Source organism: Schistocerca serialis, chromosome 7 (genome assembly GCF_023864345.2).
Source record: "Schistocerca serialis cubense isolate TAMUIC-IGC-003099 chromosome 7, iqSchSeri2.2, whole genome shotgun sequence".
NCBI lineage: Eukaryota > Metazoa > Arthropoda > Insecta > Orthoptera > Acrididae > Schistocerca > Schistocerca serialis.
Window position 1 is genome coordinate 370,972,519 of NC_064644.1, and position 19,586 is coordinate 370,992,104.

Below are 19,586 nucleotides of genomic sequence, written 5' to 3' on the forward strand. Positions count from 1 at the left end.
TCTTAAATTTTCTCTTGATAAAATTACAACTCTACTCTACATCTTAACTCCACTTTCCAATACTCCCTCTAATACCCTAGAGTCCTCTTTCACTCCTCACTCCTACTATATAGACATATCAACGCCACGCATAGTAGATGCTATGTCTACCTGTATCTATCAACTCCCAGTAGATACCATGCCTTTTCTCAAAGGACTAGCATGGCACGTGCGTTGATTGTTATTCTCCTGTCTTTACATACATGTAAATATGAATATAATAGAGGGAAACATTCCACATGGGAAAAATATATCTAAAAACCAAGATGATGTGACTTACTAAACGAAAGCGCTGGCACGTCGATACACACACAAACAAACACAAACATACACACAAAATTCAAGCTTTCGCAACAAACTGTTGCCTCATCAGGAAAGAGGGAAGGAGAGGGAAAGACGAAAGGATGTGGGTTTTAAGGGAGAGGGTAAGGAGTCATTCCAATCCCGGGAGCGGAAAGACTTACCTTAGGGGGAAAAAAGGACAGGTATACACTCGCACACACGCACATATCCATCCACACATACAGACACAAGCAGACATATTTGCTGCTACGCAGAACAAAATTCTCTTCTTAGACATACAAATATCTTCATCATCTCACTCGTATCTCGAGCTTTAGAAGTAATTAAGTACAATGAAACATAAGAGTTCATTTGAAAACCATATAAAAATATGAACATGTGTTTTGACTTCTGCGAGTCTAAGACATGAAGTAAGTTAAAAGTCTCTAGTCTCCAGCAAGTCTAATACATGAATGTGCATAGAAATCTATATTCAATTGTTCATTAGTCTTTTTACAATCAGCACGGACACTAACACATCAAAGAATACTACATAATTATTCCTTGAGTTTTCATCACGTCTTCTGTGGCACTGGCGGCCAACACTTGTCGTCGTCCCCCTCTTACAGACTTCTAATAACAAACTTCCGACCAGCACATAGAAACAAGTGGACTGGTACAAATGTTCTCACTCTCCTACACTTATACCTAAAATATCAGGTGTTCGAGACAGTGGAAGGCTGAGTGTTTTTAGAATTTACACAGAAAGTCTTGAGGCACTACAACGTGAAAAGAACAGTGTCTCTTAGTTATCTTGGTATCCCCGCTATTGAATCAAGCTTGGCAATGACACTGGACTATAAAACTTGTTTGCAAATGATGCTAGAAAAAAAAAACACTTTGTTATTTAAATAATCACTATTTTGGCCCCAGACCTTCCTCAATGTACTTTAAGTTGTTTGTATTGTTTCTATTTCATTTTAACAACTGGTAAATATACTGTTTTTATTTATATTTATTGCATAACAATTTGTTAAGTTTTTCTATGTTACTTTTACAAAAGCACTGTTTTAAATTACAACTTGCAATTAAGTACTATACAGATGAAAAACATGCCCACATGTTAGGCAAACTTTGAGAAATATCTAACAATGAAAAATCCAAGTTGGAGTAATGAAAACATTACGAAAAGAAAAGATTGCTTATCACCATAGAGAGGAGTGGTTGAGTCGTGCACAGACAACAGAAAGACTTCCCTACATGTTGAGCTTTCAGACAACAGGTCTTTTTTCTTTTTTAAGTAGATAACACATACATGCGACGAGCAACTACATCTACTGGGAAATGCTATCTGGGCGGGGATAAGGAGGAGACTGGGGTGAGGAGGAGGAGGAGGAGGAGGAGGAGGAATAGCAGGGTAGAAGGAATGTGGTTGGGACAGGGTAGGGCAGCTAGTGCTGCTGGTACATTTAAGGGAGGTTGGGGTGCAGAGGAGTGCAAAAGGACAGAAGTAGAGGTGGGGGGAGGGGGGGGGGGGAGTACACTGGTGGAATAGAGAGTTGTTAGTGGTGGAGTGGGACGAGGGAAGGACACAGGTGGGTGAAAGACAGGGACTAATGAAGGTAGAAGGCAGGGGGGATACTGGCATGGCAACATCCTAGGCCATCCTATTCATGGGCTATCTAGAGGAATCTGAAATCCCTTACTTGGTCCAGATTAGTTGATGACATCTTTTTGATATGGACCGAAGGTGAGAAGACCCTGTCTACATTCCTCCAGAACCTCAATTAATTCACTTCACCTGGTTCTTCTCAACCAACAAGCCACCTTCCTCGATGTTGACATCCACTTCAAAGATGGTTACAGTACCTCCATCCACATCAAACCTACCAACCACCAGCAATACCTCCACTTTGACAGGTGCCATCCTTTCCACACCATGAAGTCCCTTCCAAACTGCCTAGCCATGCATGGCCGCCACATGTATAGTGATGAGACAGTGAAATATCTAGGGGTAACCTTGGATGAGAAGCTAACTTGGACCCCTCATATTAAGACTATCTGCTCCAAGACAAAAAGCACTTTAGTGAGTACTAGGAGGGCTTGTGGCTAAAACTGGGGCCTAAGCCCCACGGGTATGCACTGGATATACACCACAGTGGTTAGACCCAGGATTTCCTATGGGGCCGCAGTGTGGTGGAAGAAGGTAGAACAGCGGGTTGCTGCTAAAGAGCTTGCTAATGTGCAGAGATTGGCCTGCTATGCCGTAATGGGCGGAATCAGCAGCACACCAACCGCTGGAATGGAAACCATGCTAGACATGTCTCCACTTCATCTTTGGGTTAAGATGGAGGCAGCAGCTGGGGCATACAGACTTAAAACTGGCCAAAACTGGGTCTCATTTGGATATCCAGAATCACACACTAACATAGTGAGTGAGGTAAATACAGGTATGGCTGGGGAAATGCCCGCTGACTATATAACAACTCCTAACTGCTTCGACAAGCCTTACAATACAATAATTGGAAGTAGGGAGCAGTGGGAGAAAACAGTTCGACGCCGTATGGGGGACATCGTTTGGTTCACCGATGGGTCGAAAACAGGATCAAGGCATTGGGGCAGGGTTGTACGGGGTTCAGCCAAGACTGGAGAGAAGCATCTCTCTAGGGAAAGCCGAAATTACTGCAATCAGGGCATGTGTGGAGGAGAATATGAGTAGGTGCTACAATTATCGTAGCATCTACATCTATTCAGACAGCCCTGAAATCATTGGATGCTCCTGCAACAAGATCTAAGATTGTTGCAGATTGCCACAGGGCTCTGGTGGAGCTAGGGGGAAGCAATAGGGTGTACCTAGTGTGGGTACCTGGCCACTCAGGGATCTGTGGCAATGAACAAGCCAATAGATTGGCTAGGATGGGGGCTACAACTCCATTTATTGGACCGGAACCTGTCTTGACAATCACCAAGGCTATGATCAAATTAGAACTACGGAACTGGCTTAGGAAACAGAACGTAGGATATTGGACCAAGGTCCATAAACAAAAGCATGATAAGGTAATGATGCCCAAGCCATGTTTTAAAAGAAGCTCTGTAATCCTGGGACTAACAGGAAAGAGATCAGGCTCATGACTGGACTGATGACCGGCCATGGGAACTTCAAAAAACACCTACACACAGTGGGTATAATGGAAGAGGACCCTAAATGTAGGATCTGTGATGAGGGTGAAGAAACTGCATCACACCTAATCTTTGAATGCATGGCATTGGAGAGTAAAAGATACAGAATCTTCGGAACAACTAGACCTGAAGAAATTGTGTCTACACAAAAAACTGGTAGAGTGACTCCTTGCACTATTTAAGGGCACTGGTTGACTTTACTAGATATACAGGGAGCGATACCACACAATAAACCTCGTTTCGGTGCGGGCAGTGGCAGATTAGACCTAAGCTGTTTTAGCTCTCCTGTTAAAAAATCAAATCAAATCAATCAATAGTGATGAGAAGTCACTCTCCAAATATGCCAAGGGTCTCGGTGAGGTCTTCACAGACTGAAATTACCCTCCCAACCTTGTACAGAAAAAGATCTCCCGCACTTTGTCTCTGAATTCACTTATCACCTCCCGGAGTTCCACCGACTGACCACAAAGGAGCACCCCCTTGTGTCTCAGTACCACACAGGACTGGAGCAACTGAATCGCATTCTTCGAAAGGGTTTTGACTACCTCTTGTCGTGCCCTGCAATGAGGAATATCCAACCCACTATGCTTCCCACTCCTCCCACAGTGGTATTCCACTGCCCACCAAATCTACACAATATCCTTGTCTATCCCTATTCCATCCCTGCTTCCAACCCCTTGCCTCAGGGGTCATATCCCTTCTCCAGTCTGGTCACAGGCATCACCTATCCCATCAAAGGCAGGGCTACCCATAATAGCAGCCATGTGATCTACAAACTAAGCTGCAACCACTATCCTGCAGTCTACTTGGGCTTGATAACCAACATGATGTCTACCCACATGAATCGCCACTGACACACTGTGGCCAAGAGACAGCTGAACCAACCAGCTGCTGGGCATGCTGCCCAAAGCAACATTCTTCAATTCAATGACTGCTTCACAGCCTGGGCCATCTGGTTCCTTCCTACCAACACCAGCTTTTCTGAAATGTGAAGGTGGGAACTCACCCTGCAATATATCCTACATTCCTGTAACCTCCCCTAGCCTCAACCTTTGTTAGTCCTTGTCCTTCACTCACCTATCCCTTCTCTGCTCCTACTCCCGTGCTACACAGCTTCCTATTCCACTCACGCACCCACTGATCTTTTTTCCCCTCTTCTACTTCTCTCCTTTTCCACTCCCCCCAATCCATCTCAAACCTCCAGGCTGCATCTAGTTGCCCTATTATGTCCCTGCATGCTCACACAAGCAGCGTTTTTAGCTTCCCCCTCCCTGCCCCAGCCTCCTCTTTACCCCCACCACCCAGACTGCTTCTGTAATCAGGTGCAGTTGCTTGCAGACCAGCCTCAGTGATTAGACACAGTTGTCATGTGTGTGATTTGTGCATGCACGAATGTGTGTGTGTTGTTTACTTTTGAAAAAGCCTTTTGACCAAAAGCTCTATATGTATGGCAGTCTTTTTGTTGTGCCTACCAATGATACAACATCTCTATACAATGAGTAGCAGTCTTTCCTTTTCATAATATTTTAGAAATATATATCTTATAAGTTGTGGGTGGCAGGGAGGTGGAGGGGGAGGAGGACATGACAGCAGAGTTTTTTTTTGCCCAGGGGCATAATCAGGAGTACTAAATCTGGGCCTGATCATAACACAACTGGCACAGCTTACAGAGATTTTACAAGCAACAGTATTGTGACTGGAGGGCTGTACACTCAATCCCACTGTAATACCGTATATTAGCAATTGGAATGCTGTGAAGAAATGACAAGATTTATGACTATGGGGTTACCTTGAACTTGTATTGTGTTCTCTCAATGCAATGAATTTCTGGCACGATAAAAATAGCCCCGTGTGAATTTTAACGACTCAATCCACTGAAATACATCACCTTTATGTAGCTCTTGCATATGATACTCAAACTGTGCAAGCTTACTTCTCTCCAACTGCTGCACTGTCCTATTAGTCACTGAATACACATTGCAAAACACTTTGATAAATGCCACTTGGAACAAAATTAAAACAATGCTCATGAAAAGAAGCATCTTCTGTATTATAACTTTTTCCATGTACGACTGTGATGCTGAATTGTAGTTCTGAAGCATGTAAAATGTAACTTTTAAAAAACAATTAATACTGTTCAAATTCATTAAAAATAATGAAAATAAATTCAGAATGAATATTTCATTCCACATCAAGAACACACTGTTTGAAGCTTTGTGTTAGATTAAGACTGTGTGCTGGACTGGGACTTGAATCCAGAACTTTGCTATTCATTGACAACGTTTTTATTCACTGAGCTGCCCAGGCACAACTCACAATCCACCCCAAAAGCTTGTTTTGTTTGTACCTCCTTCCTACTTACAAAACTAAACAAAAACTCTTCTTTATAACTTGCCAGATTAGCACTTCTAAAACAAAGAGACCACTGAGAAAGGACTTACCCACTACTTATGGGATGTTCCTAGAATGAAGATTCCAGATTTGAGTCACAACTCTGAACAAAGTTTTAATCTGCCAGGACATTTCAAAATGGCACACACTCCGTTACAGAGTGATAAATTTATATTGGAAACAACCCTTAGAGTGTGGTGAAGACCCTTCTCCACAATATCATTTCTTCCAGGTTTGCTTGTCCCACTAGGCATGCAGCAGACCTGCATTGAGTCTGGGAGTTATGTGAGAGATACTGGGATTAAAGCTGCAAGAGCTGGTGTTGAGTCATGCCTGGTTAGTGCAGTTAGGTAAAGATAAGTGTTCATGATAGGCAAGTTCCTGGGTTGAAGTCCTGGGCAAAATACCATTTTAATATGTAAAGATGTTTCACATGAAAATCAATGTCACAATTACTACTGCATTGATCCATTTAAAATACTGGCACTACAGCAAAACTAACATAGTAATCATATGTTACCTTGTGATGACAGAGGCTTTGGACTCAGTACTGCGTTTACATGAGCCTCAATTTTATCAACCTCTTGTTTGTACACTTGAATTTGATTTTCAAAACGTGTAACAAGGTCCTCGAAGTATTTATCAGGAGCAGTGTTTTCAAACTGTAATCCTGGAGGTGTATCTTGTGTTTTTTGAGCCATTTCCACAGTCTGCAGACACTATAAAAGAAGAGACACTATTTAATAAATATTATTTCGTACTTCGCAGAAGCAAGAACATTTAGCATGTAAGCTGCAGGACTGGGTGACAGGGGACTGGATAAATATGTATGCATTTGAAAGCTAAATAGAGGCACAAAATCTTTTTATTGTCTTCTCATATTTCAAACCAGGTACAGTTTCTTTCAAAATGAAACTTCCAAACTTCAAGTCTTTCTGATGTCTTATGTACTTGATTACAATTGTATCACATTCTGTTTCAAATGGGTGAAAAGTTGCTGGTGTATTACAATTTCTTTCTACAGTAATGTTAAATCCCCAGAACAAAGTTTGTCTTTGATCCTCATTTTTATTCACATATAGCACATTTTTTGAGAAACAAAAAATGATATTAATGAATAAGCGTATGTACTGAGAAACAAAAGCCAACGACAACTTTTTCAAAAATTGCATAATGTCCTAAAACTGCCATCACAAATAATTCTTATAGGATTTGATTTTAAATAACGATGATGATGGTATGAGAATAAATTCTGTGGGATTTGTTGAGAGAGAGAGAGAAAGAGAGAGAGAGAGAGAGAGAGAGAGAGAGAGAGAGAGAGAGAGAGTTGTCTTCAGAATGATATTTAAGAAAACCGATGAGCTTTTGAAAAATAATCAAGGAAAGTTTAATCGACTGACTTATTCCTATTAAGAAAAGGTCTTTGAAGGCTTACGAGAATGTGCTGACATCTTTTTAAATAAACTGAGGTTAATGAAAGGGCATGTGTGTTAGGAGGAGCTTTACTCTACACCTCTTTCCAGAAGCTGTCAAGAAATACATTAAAATACCAGATAATGACATAAGTGGAAGATCCAATAGCAAATACTGTAATATAATACACACTGCCACTAAAGGGAGTACAGATCTGACATTTCTTGAAGCTCATACAATTAAAGTGAGTAATCTTACCACATGATTAACCAGAAAGAATAGTAATACCATGTCAAAAATTTAATTGTATAAAATATTTTGACAGTTTAGAACAAGTAGCTATTGACTGCTAGAATTGGAAGAAGCAAGCCAGATGTACACACCACCTTTCTTTTTAACGTTCGTTGTTACCACCTTAACCCTTTCGTTGCCAAGTTAATGCTAGCAGCTGTCCACTTGCTGCATATGGCGTGGTGCACCTTGCGCCGTCAACATACTGCAAGGGAACTCTAGTGTCATGCTCTTGTTTGTCACTGTCATTAGTTTCACTTCAGGAAGGTCAGTGCGAGAAATCTGAAGAACAGTTTTCTCAGACCTGTGACGCCTGGGCAGAATTGACAATTTCCATAGTATCACCACGACAAGGAAAATTACTTCATTCTCACTGTCACTGTTCATAAATGAACTTCCTACTTCCATGTTTGATAATCCACACTTGTAAATTTTCAAAGTGCTTCACAACACATGCCTGAACTATAAACCCATAAAATAAGTAAAAGACAACTATTAAAGCTGCTTCTGTCATCTACAAGAAATATTAATATAATTGTTAGTGCAGGCAATACCCTAATGAAGCACCTTAGGTCAAGCCGTGCATTCGTGTCATGTTAAAACATTCACACTATTGCCACAATTCATCCTGCAATGTATATAAGTCACTAGCACAGAGCAGAAGTTCACTATGGATAATTATGTCACAAACAGTTTAATGGTTAAATGAATGCCATTTAGGCTTACTATTTTTTCGGCATCATCTTTGAGAGCTTTGGACAAGTTTCTGGGAAAAGGTCTTTAGCAGAATTTTGTAGTGTGTGTGTGTGTGTGTGTGTGTGTGTGTGTGTGTGTGTGAAACTCCTTAGAGGAGCACATGAATTTATCTTGAACATTTTTGAAATCTTTCGAGAAATCTGTTGTGATTCAACATGCACGAATCTCATCAACCTGACAAGAAACACATTCAGTTCTCTCAACCAATATAAATGGTCAAGAATTTTAGTAATAAATCACCTTAGTTTTAATTAATTTCTTTATCTTCATATCAACAGCAAGACACACACACACACACACACACACACACACACACACACACACAATGTACTGTGGAAATTAGTATGAACTTTTCTTTTATTTTGAGGAGGGGGTGGGGTGGGAAAGTTATGTGAACTTCGTGGTTGAACAGGTAACTGTAAGACCACAAATTTGAAGGTCTGGACTTTGTCTGACAGATAATGTGAATTTCCTAAATGGCAATCTGACAATGCTTTAAAAAAAAGAGAGAGAGAGAGAGAGAGAGAGAGAGAGAGAGAGAGAGAAAGAAAGAAAGAAAGAGAGAGAGAGAGAGAGAGAGAGAGACTGTATTTGAAACTTCAGTGTCTTACCTTATCAGTATCTGCCTTCAGCCTGCTTGACAACGTAACGTTCCTCTGAAGGTCACTAACTTCTGATGCAACCATCTGTTTCAGCAACTCTAAATCCTCTTGTACTTTATGCATAGTTTTAGGGGAGCTTCTTGCTACGTCTGAACAGTAAGCTTTCTGTTTTTTGACAAAGTCCCTACAAGAAAGAAGAAAAATAATCATTTTACAAACTCGAACAATAAATTATCTATTGTATAAAAAATATAATACGAGGGTAGTCCCAAAAGTGAGGTCTCCTATTCTTTTATAAGTACATAGCCGTGTTTATTTCTACAATGGTTTACATTAGTTTTTAGCTTGAACATTTAGCTATTTTTCGACATAATCACCATTTCTGTCGATGCATTTTTGTAGGTGCTGTGACATTTTTTATATGCCTATGTCATACCAGCTCGCTGCCATGCTGGTCAGAAAGATATGAACCTCTTCTTTCACCTTGTCATTGGAGCTGAATCGCTGGGACCACAATTAACGCTGACAGGTACTGTGACACTCTGAAAAAACTCAAACAGGCAATTCAGAAGCGGAGAAGGGGAATGTTGAGCAAGGGTGTACACATTCTCCAGGACAAAGTTTGCCCACACATTGCTTGGCAAACCGTTGCTCTCCTGTAACAGTTTCACAGGAACATAATTACCCAGCCACAATATTGTCCTGACTTGGCGCCTCGTGACTATCACCTGTTCCCTAGGTTAAAAGAACATTTGGCCGGTAAGCGATTCAGCTCCGATGACGAGGTAGGTGAAAGAAGAGGTTCATAACATTTTGAACAGCATGGCGACGAGCTGGTATGACATGGGCATACAAAAACTGCCACAGTGTCTACAAAAATGCACCGACAGAAATGGTAATTATGTCGAAAAATAGCTAAATGTTCAAGCTGTAAACTGATGTAAACCACTGTAGAAATAAACAAGTCTATGTACTTATAAAAAAATAGGAGGTCTTACTTTTGGGGTTACCTTCGTAGTAATGGTGTAAGGAGTAATATTCTTCAATATAAATAGTATTGAAAGGTATGTAATGCTGTAAGTATTTTCCACTTCATCAAGTGAACAAACAATTTCAATAATAATTCAAAAGATGTCCAGTAACTGTTTTCTGTTAATGGTCAAAGACAAAATGAGATGAAATTTATGGTGATCTCCCAAATCCAATTTCTGTTTTGTGATGAAAACTACCAATAACATAACATTCTCATCTAGTTGGATCTACCGTGCCATCGCTGTTAAACAGATTACTGCCTGTATCTCAAAGTAGCACTTTTCTTGTATGTTCAAACTTACCAGCTTCAAAATCTTCGGAAATGCTGCAGATGGAACAAGTTTCACCCCTCTCCCAAATAATTATTATTTGACTTTATTCTGAGTAAAGTTCAACACAATCCTGTTCCAACAGTAAGATGGATACTTATTCAATAAGAAAAGTCTGTACTTCAATTCTCAGAAATTACAGGTTAAGTAGGCTATGCGTTACCCTGTATGAAGCGTTTTGTTACAGACACAAAAGAATTACAGACACTGGCTGTGAATGGGCACTGATTGAAATCAATGGGAAAGTTGAATATTTGTGCCGGAATGGGATTCAAGCCTGGGTCTCCTGCCTACTAGGCAGTTGCTCTGACCACTAAGCCATCCGGACACTGTGGTCATTGCAACTGCTTGGACTGCCCTAGCACACTTCCTATCAAACCCAAATTCTCAACCTACCCACACACTACTAATTAGTGCCCCTTTCCCATTACCCTCATTACTCATGGCATTTTGCCGATTCCTGTAAGAGTTTGAGCCTGGTGTCCAGTTGTTACACTTTATTTATTTTTAGTTTAAGTTTTGTGGCAAACTAAAATTGTTTTTGTCAGGGTACAAGAACTTATACAACAGAAGGGGAAAACCATGTCATTTATGTGCAGTAATTAAAAGGTAAATATACTCCTTGAGGTTTTATTTCTATAATGTTGCTGTTAATTTTTAGTGTGTGGCTTGTCAGTCAATCTTCAATACATTAATTATTACAACACCTGTTTCGGTCTTACTACAATTGATTTTCGTCCACACATTGCTGAAGCTGGAATTTCCGCCTGACCTCCACCCCCCTCCCCCCTTTCCTTCCTTCCAATTCCAAAATTCTCACCATCCGGATGAAGTGTAAAGGAAACACTGTACACTAACATATGTGTCCTTCAGTACACTCACATAGCTTGAGTCAAATCCAATATTTCCAGGGAAACAGGTAATTCATATTTACTGCACCACTCTAAAGCTCTAATCCTTCACAACTTGTAAATGGTTTTCACAGTCTTATATGATGCCTCACTCCAATGTATATTTTCTTTTGCTTTACTCTCCTTGTACCTGCATCACCTTTTGCTGTTTGTGTAAGTACATCTGACAAATAATTATCCCTTTGATCCGTCTACATCATTTTCTACGATACTGGACTTTTTGCTTACTGGTGTACTTAACAATTCTTAAAATTTTCATAATCTACATTTCTGACTTCTCTACTGATGAGTAAGTTACTTTCCAGTTTTGAATTTGTTTTTACTTTGTACCTTACGAGTTTGCAGCCATTTGCGATTCGAAAGTGCTTTAGGACCATCGTGTTTGTGTAATTCTTTTACATTTGGTAAAATATGATTAATTTTGTTTAAAGCTTCTTTTGGTCATCGTCGAGTCTATTTTCTGTGTTTCCTTGGCAAATTCGACAAATGTATAACCTCTGGCTCTTCTGGTGTGAAGAATCATTCTTACTTTTTTTTTCCTACTTCTGCACAAGAATGCCACATCATTGTATTTTTGGTGGTATTTGTTGCTATTCATCAGCTCATGTAGCTCTTGTGCAACTCTTTGTACAGGTCTTCTATCATGTAAGCTTACTGGCACACAGGCTAATGATTTCCATGGGATGTATTCTGCTGATTTTTAACACGTCTTGTTCTTCCTTCCATAAATGCAATATTGTTCTTAATTTTCTTGTTTACAATAAATCCTATAATTGTAATTACTCCCTACAGTGTTCCTGCAGAGCAAAACATATCCTGATTTTAATTCTATTTGGTCCTCATGTTTTTGCTGGACTTTTGGTAACCCTGCTATGTTGTTGTGGTCTTCAGTCCTGAGACTGGTTTGATGCAGCTCTCCATGCTACTCTATCCTGCGCAAGCTTCTTCATCTCCCAGTACCTACTGCAACCTACATCCTTCTGAATCTGCTTAGTGTATTCATCTCTTGGTCTCCCTCTACGATTTTTACCCTCCACGCTGCCCTCCAATGCTAAATTTGTGATCCCTTGATGCCTCAAAACATGTCCTACCAACCGATCCCTTCTTCTAGTCAAGTTGTGCCACAAACTTCTCTTCTCCCTAATCCTATTCAATACCTCCTCATTAGTTATGTGATCTACCCACCTTATCTTCAGCATTCTTCTGTAGCACCACATTTCGAAAGCTTTTATTCTCTTCTTGTCCAAACTAGTTATCGTCCATGTTTCACTTCCATACATGGCTACACTCCATACAAATATTTTCAGAAACGACTTCCTGACACTTAAATCGATACTCGATGTTAACAAATTTCTCTTCTCCAGAAACGATTTCCTTGCCATTGCCAGTCTACATTTTATATCCTCTTTACTTTGACCATCATCAGTTATTTTACTCCCTAAATAGCAAAATTCCTTTACTACTTTAAGTGTCTCATTTCCTAATCTAATTCCCTCAGCATCACCCAATTTAATTTGACTACATTCCATTATCCTTGTTTTGCTTTTGTTGATGTTCATCTTATATCCTCCTTTCAAGACACTGTCCATTCCATTCAACTGCTCTTCCAAGTCCTTTGCTGTCTCTGACAGAATTACAATGTCATCGGCGAACCTCAAAGTTTTTACTTCTTCTCCATGAATTTTAATACCTACTCTGAATTTTTCTTTTGTTTCCTTTACTGCTTGCTCAATATACAGATTGAATAACATCGGGGACAGGCTACAACCCTGTCTCACTCCTTTCCCAACCACTGCTTCCCTTTCATGCCCCTCAACTGTTATAACTGCCATCTGGTTTCTGTACAAATTGTAAATAGCCTTTCGCTCCCTGTATTTTACCCCTGCCACCTTCAGAATTTGAAAGAGAGTATTCCAGTTAACATTGTCAAAAGCTTTCTCTAAGTCTACAAATGCTAGAAACATAGGTTTGCCTTTTCTTAATCTTTCTTCTAAGATAAGTCGTAAGGTTAGTATTGCCTCACGTGTTCCAACATTTCTACGGAATCCAAACTGATCTTCCCCGAGGTCCGCTATATCCCATTAAATTTTAATTCCTTTTTCAACTTATAGCCACAGTAATAATAATAATAATAATAATAATAATAATAATAATAATAATAATAATAATAGAAAATGTAAAAGAGCATACACAAAATGAAAAAGTGAAATAAATAGAGGAGATGAGGGTACTGAAAAACACTGAGATTACTAAAAACTGATCATCAGCTTAGTTGGAAAAGAATTGGAGAAGGAATTTGGCTGATGAAATACTCATCTAAAAAAGTACTATTATTGTTAATTCAAAAACAGTCATTTCACTTTTAATGTTTTCATCAGGTGAGAATCAACAGTCATTAAGTACTTTAGAAAATGCATTTTAACTAAAAGCTGTTTCATTTACCCTATATATCATCTACCAGTTTTGGTCACAGAATGTCATCACAAGATGTAACCTGAAACATATCAGTTAAAAACATTCCGCATTTTCCCCCCTAATCTGATACATCAAGTTTGTCATAATGAAATCATGCAAATAACTATTGTAGCCTGTTCTTTAAACACTGACCGAAACCGTTGGATGATATATAAGTTAAATAAAACAACCAATGGTTAAAATACATTTTCTAACAATTGTTGGCTCTTTCTGAAAACATACTTAGAATTATCTGAAACTCAATACCAGAAAGTTCAGACCCTCATAACTCCATTAACTTTTTTGCCTCAATGCCTTGTCAATATGTCAGTTAATGTAAAAGTTCTGCAACTGCACAATAGCTTTGTATCATAAAATCTAGTGTGAAATAGTGAAAACGTAACTTTAAAGTATTAATGTTCCACAAACACTATTTGCTGGACAGTGTAATTCATTTTGGTGATTGTACTGTAAGTCAAATAGTGTGCAATGTAATTTCACATTTCTGTCGCTGCAAATTACGCCACTGTGATATTCAACAAATGTTGTGTCACTAATTAATGCCTGGACTATTTCTCTCCCAAACATACTGGTGAAGGAAGAGATGCAGGCCTCTTTACCCATGTAACTGTGATCTGTAAAACTGTACCTGGCCATCAACAACATTGTAGTGTTAAGAATGTGGGAGAAGACACTTTAAAAGTCATTTATTGTGTGGTCCACATCATTTGGCACTATCCTTTATAGAATAAGTTCCCAGCATATTATTCTGGAACATCAGCGTATGAGACTTAGAGATTTGCATCAAAAAGTAAGGAGAATGTTGCATGGTGTGTGGGTGGTTAGATGAACAAAAAGAATGGGGGAAAAGACACCACACAAAAAGATAGGCACCCGAGGGAGACATCATAGCAATACTGTGTAATACCATCTTTGGCTGTCACTGACAAAACTTAAAATTCAACTCCTGTTCTTATTGGGCAAGACATTTTTACAATCACCTTTCTTATGCCTTGTAACATAGCTGCAAGAGGTACACCATTTCTCGAAGACACACGAGACACTCCGTGTCAATACATCAACAAATTAGCCAAAAATTCACAGTGTGACCACAGGAGCATCCAAATACAATAGCTCCTTTCTGCCATTCTATTACATGTCCATATTGACCTTCTTACTGTGCTGATTCGATACAATCAACTGCCATATACAAACCGTTTCACTGTCAAAATTTTTTTCCTGGAGTAGAGGGAAACATAACAGTCTGATGGAGTGGGTTACGGATATGGCCAAACATGATACTGTAACTCATTCTGAAACATCTTCACGGCAACCCATCTTAATGTGTTGATTCCATACTACTGACAGGTGCAAACAAGCCACTTGACTGCCATGATTTATGACAGAGGATCACTTAAGCACACGGTAACTCCTGAGGTATAACTGCTGCGAATGAGCACTGTGCAAGGGAATTTAAAACCTCATTTTTTGTCACCAAAAGCTTCCTCCGTGAGATGTATCACAGAATGCCCAGATTTAGTATCATACCCCAAGCCACGGAAATGTTCAAACTTCACCAAATGCCAGGCAGTTACAGAATGAAATGCCCTGTCAAACTGCATCCATAAAGCACTGTCCAGCCAATGCCAAGAAATAGCCAAAATTTTTTCAAGTAATTATTAAATGAAGGCAAAACAATTCCTTGGAAACAAAATCCAACCATTGATGAGTTTAATGGCTCCTGTCATGAACAAGAGTTAAGCCAACATGTTGCCTAATGCAATTAGTGGCAGGAGGATAATATGATCCACACCTTGGGCAAAAATTGGAACCACAACTCCCCATTGCACGCCCCTCAGATTTAGTGGTGAGATTAGCTCGTCAAAAACTGAACACAGCTCAACCATGAAAACAGGAAGGTGTACTGAACTGTGGGGGGGAAAAAAATAGGAACAGTGAATGGGCCAAAAACAAGAAGTGTGATATAGAGCAGCCTGAAACACCAACAGTGTTGTGGGTCAGTGGTCACAGTGTTGGGCAGACAAGCATGTTCAAAACTCCCTTGCGCCATTTATAAAAACACACACACACACACACACACACACACACACACACACACACACACACACACACTTTTTTTTCTCTTCACAACATTATGAATTGCTTGTCCAGTCATTGAAATGTTTGTTCTCTTTCTGTAGTCTTAGTAGTTGTCACACTATACACTGCGTATGGAATATGAGTCAGGTGGTAAGAATACATTACTGTCACCAAAAAATTTGATGAATAGTGAGAGTAGGCAAGATACCACATAGACGTCTCACAGAAATGAAAACAAAAAGTAAACGGTGTGAACTATGCTACAACAAAGGAATTCAAGAGTCAAGACTTCCAAAATGGAATGCAACTTGAAAAATGTTAAAAACATGTTTTGACAGAGCACAGAGAAACTGTGATTGTGAAACTGTTGCGTTCATTTGTTGCAGCTTATGTGACAAACTATTATGTTTTCATCATTTCCTTGGAAGTTATAGCATTCACTTTCATACAAACACCTGTACTGGGCAAGGAGGCATATCTCACTCACTCACCAGTAGTACAAATCAGGTGCATCGATAAGAGATTCCTATCATATTACACACGTACAGTCACTAATGCCATGTATGACACACCAGACATGTTTTCCGGTGGAGGATTCGGTTGACTTGTCGCCTCGTCATCGCGGTTCCCATTTGAAAGCTACTTCCTTCTGGCTGCTAATACAGTAGTTGTGTAGAATCAGCTGCCATTATACATTACATTACATCTCGCTGTTGCAAACAGATGTTACACTATGGCACAGACACAAATTTGAATAAAGCTAACAGAAAAAAAAAGAAAAAGAGAAAAAAAATAATTGCAAGGTGGAGGTTTATACATGGCTTGCCCGCTTGGCAGTTCAACACCATAACAACTTAACCACAATGCCATTTCTCTTGCAGGCTGCTCTCTATTGCAGTTCTTGTTCTTGGACCATTCACAGTTTCTATTTTGCCTTTATTTTATTATTTTTTTTTTTTCCTTCAACAGTCCGACACACCTTCTCCCTGTTTCCATGCTTGATCTGGGTTCAGTTTTTGATGGGCTGTCCACTGGGCCCTCTTACCACTTTATTTGAGGGGGTTGCAATGTGGAGTTTCCCTCGTCAGCAAAAACAATAATGCACATCGCAATCTTACTCTACTGCTGCAAAGTTTATCCAACCTCTGCAAGCAAACAATATACAACGTTCAAATAACTTATGGGTATGCAGCTAGCTGCTACACGTTCACTTAGAGTTGATCTGGATATTGTTCTTTTACCTGCAGACAAGGGCAATGCTACCACTGTTTTGGACAAGCAGGATTACATTCAAAAGTTGCAGGGGCTACAGTCTGATTCAGCGTATTGCACAACTAATGCTGCTCCCACAAAATGTGTTGACAGAAAGACTAACAGCTTCCTGAAGAAAAGTTCCTTGTCAAGGACACTATCAAGAGTATTATTATTATTGTGCAGTTCCCCCTAGGTTATATGGCCTCTCCAAGATCCATAGGGAAAGGGTTTCTCTTCACCCAATCGGTAGTAACACTGGTGTTCTGACATATCGTGTAGCAAAACACCTAGCTACTATGTTGAGCACCACATTAAAAACTCTGCAGATTTCTTAAATCGATTAATGGGAATGTGTTCGAATGACTCTGATATTTTATTAAGTTTTGATGTGGTCTCTCTGTTCACTCGTATTCCTCTGTCTGATTCATTATGCTTGATTGAGGTTAGGTTCAGTGCGGAATTAACAAATCTATTTCAACGTGAGTTGACTTCCACTTACTTTATATTCAATGATCAGTACTAAGTGCAGACAAACAAAGTTGCGATGGGAAGCCCGTTACCGCCTATTATTGCGAATTTGTTAATGGAAGACTTTGAGGAAAGTGTGTTGGAGTAGGTGGCTTTGAAAATTGTGTTTTTCCAGACACGTAGACAATACTATTGTTGTTTGACCTCACTGCAGTGAGAATTCAGTTGACTTTTTAGAAGACCGGAATTCAATCCACCTGAATATTTGTTTCACAATGGAGGTGAAGAAGGATGGCTGCCTTCCCTTTCTTGACGTGTCGGTCAGGAGGAAGGTTGACGGTATGCTAGTACGTGCCATTTATAGGAACTACTCAGAATGACCTGTATCTGTATGTCGACAGTTGTCACCAGCTAGCTCAGCGTGGGAGGTATTTTGTACCTTGGTTCACAGGTCCACGTCATCTCGGACCCTGAGAGTTTGTCAGCTTAGTTAGCCCACCAAGAAGTCACCTTTTGTCAGAATGGTTCTAGTGAAAGACAGATTACACATGCGTCACACTATCGACCAACTGTGGACTGGTCTGGTGATGATAATCCTAAGATGGCACGAAAGTCTATGGCCTTTTTGCCTTGCACAGGGAGCTCTCTGAACAAGATTTGTTGTATTTTGTGGAAATAGGATGTGACGTATGTTTTTTGACCACCATCTAAGATCGGGGTACTTTTAGGTTCCATAATAGATGATCTAGGTTTGCGTAAGTCAGGTTATGCCATGTGATATATTGGTCAGACTATCAAGACTGAGGAGGACAGGTGTACTTAGCTTAAGCATTACACAAACTTACAACAGCTGAGCAAATCTGCCATTGCAGAACACTGTCTCGGCACCGGTTATCCTGCAGAATGCATGCACTTCTGACGACTGGGATAGTGTGATTATGGAGCTTCTTGAAATTAAATTAGCAAGTGACGTTATAAATAGAGATGGTGGTTTTTGTTTAAATTCTGCACGGAATCCTGCTCTCTTCTTTGTCAAAAAACAAAGAAACAGAGTTCATGGTACCTCACCTGTTGATTATTAATTTCACCGCTGATAACTTCTGACAACGGCCACCATTGATTTGTGATAGCACTAGTGTTTATAATTTGTTTGAGTGTTATCTTTCCAGAGTTTCTCCAAAAACCAAGGTTTTAAGTTCCTTTGCACTTGTTGCAATTATGCCTTGAAAATGTCAGAGTGTATTCATGTCAAAATATCAGCAGCTGTCGACGATGCCACCTAGCAGCATTCCCGTAAGTTATTTGAACATCTTGTACCAGTTCTTCACCATCCACAGTGTTTCAAAGTGACCAATGTGGTCTTTTATGATAAGATTTTATGTTGTCTGACGATCTTAAGTTGATACATCACACAGTAATTAGAAGTCTAGAATCACAATCATCAATTTTATTGATTGGTAAACTGTTTTGGTTATCCAACTGTCATCAGACCATGGGGTGAATTGGTAAGTAAATATTATAACTTATTTTAGAATCTGTACCGGCATGACACTCGATGACAACCTGGGACCACAACCCTTGTGAGAGGAAATGAAAACTCGCCTTGTGAGTCGATCTATGGGAAACAGAAAGTCTGGGGAGTCATACAGACATGCACAGGGTAATTCAGCACACAGTTGGCATGGGTATTTGTCAACTGACTACAACACTTAACAGAATGTGCAATACAAGACTTAACTCCGTGTATGCACTGGTGTACCCGGGTTACTGCTGCCCACATTGAAACACTGATGTCAGTGGGTCTGGCCATACTACACACTTCATGCACCCCCCATGTCGGGTTTATGGACTATTCCACGTCAATACCCAAGCTCGCTCATCTGTCTTCATTGTGGTGTCCAATGGTGGGAATACTAAATCCCTCACCCAATGAAAAGCCCACATAGGGCTGAAAATTGACAGGGAGGGCTGCGGCCACCAGCGCAGAACCAGAGAGGCTACCGGAGAAGCCAGCAGCAGATTGACCTACACATGAAGCAACACCGACCCAGCTGTCTGAAGCAAGGGGAGGTTCACTGGGAACA

At 39.9% G+C, this 19,586-nt stretch overlaps 1 protein-coding gene across 1 annotated transcript in view; it reads right to left on the reverse strand.

The window, feature by feature from the left end:
- Positions 1-19,586, reverse strand: part of LOC126412157 (nuclear pore complex protein Nup58-like) — a 148,168-nt gene that overhangs the window by 71,314 nt on the left and 57,268 nt on the right. Inside the window, exons 4-5 of the mRNA XM_050081616.1 lie at positions 8,964-9,138; positions 6,413-6,611 (exon numbers count right to left, since the gene is read on the reverse strand). Coding sequence (XP_049937573.1) covers positions 6,413-6,611; positions 8,964-9,138 — 374 coding nt within the window. The remainder of the gene's footprint in view (positions 1-6,412; positions 6,612-8,963; positions 9,139-19,586) is intronic.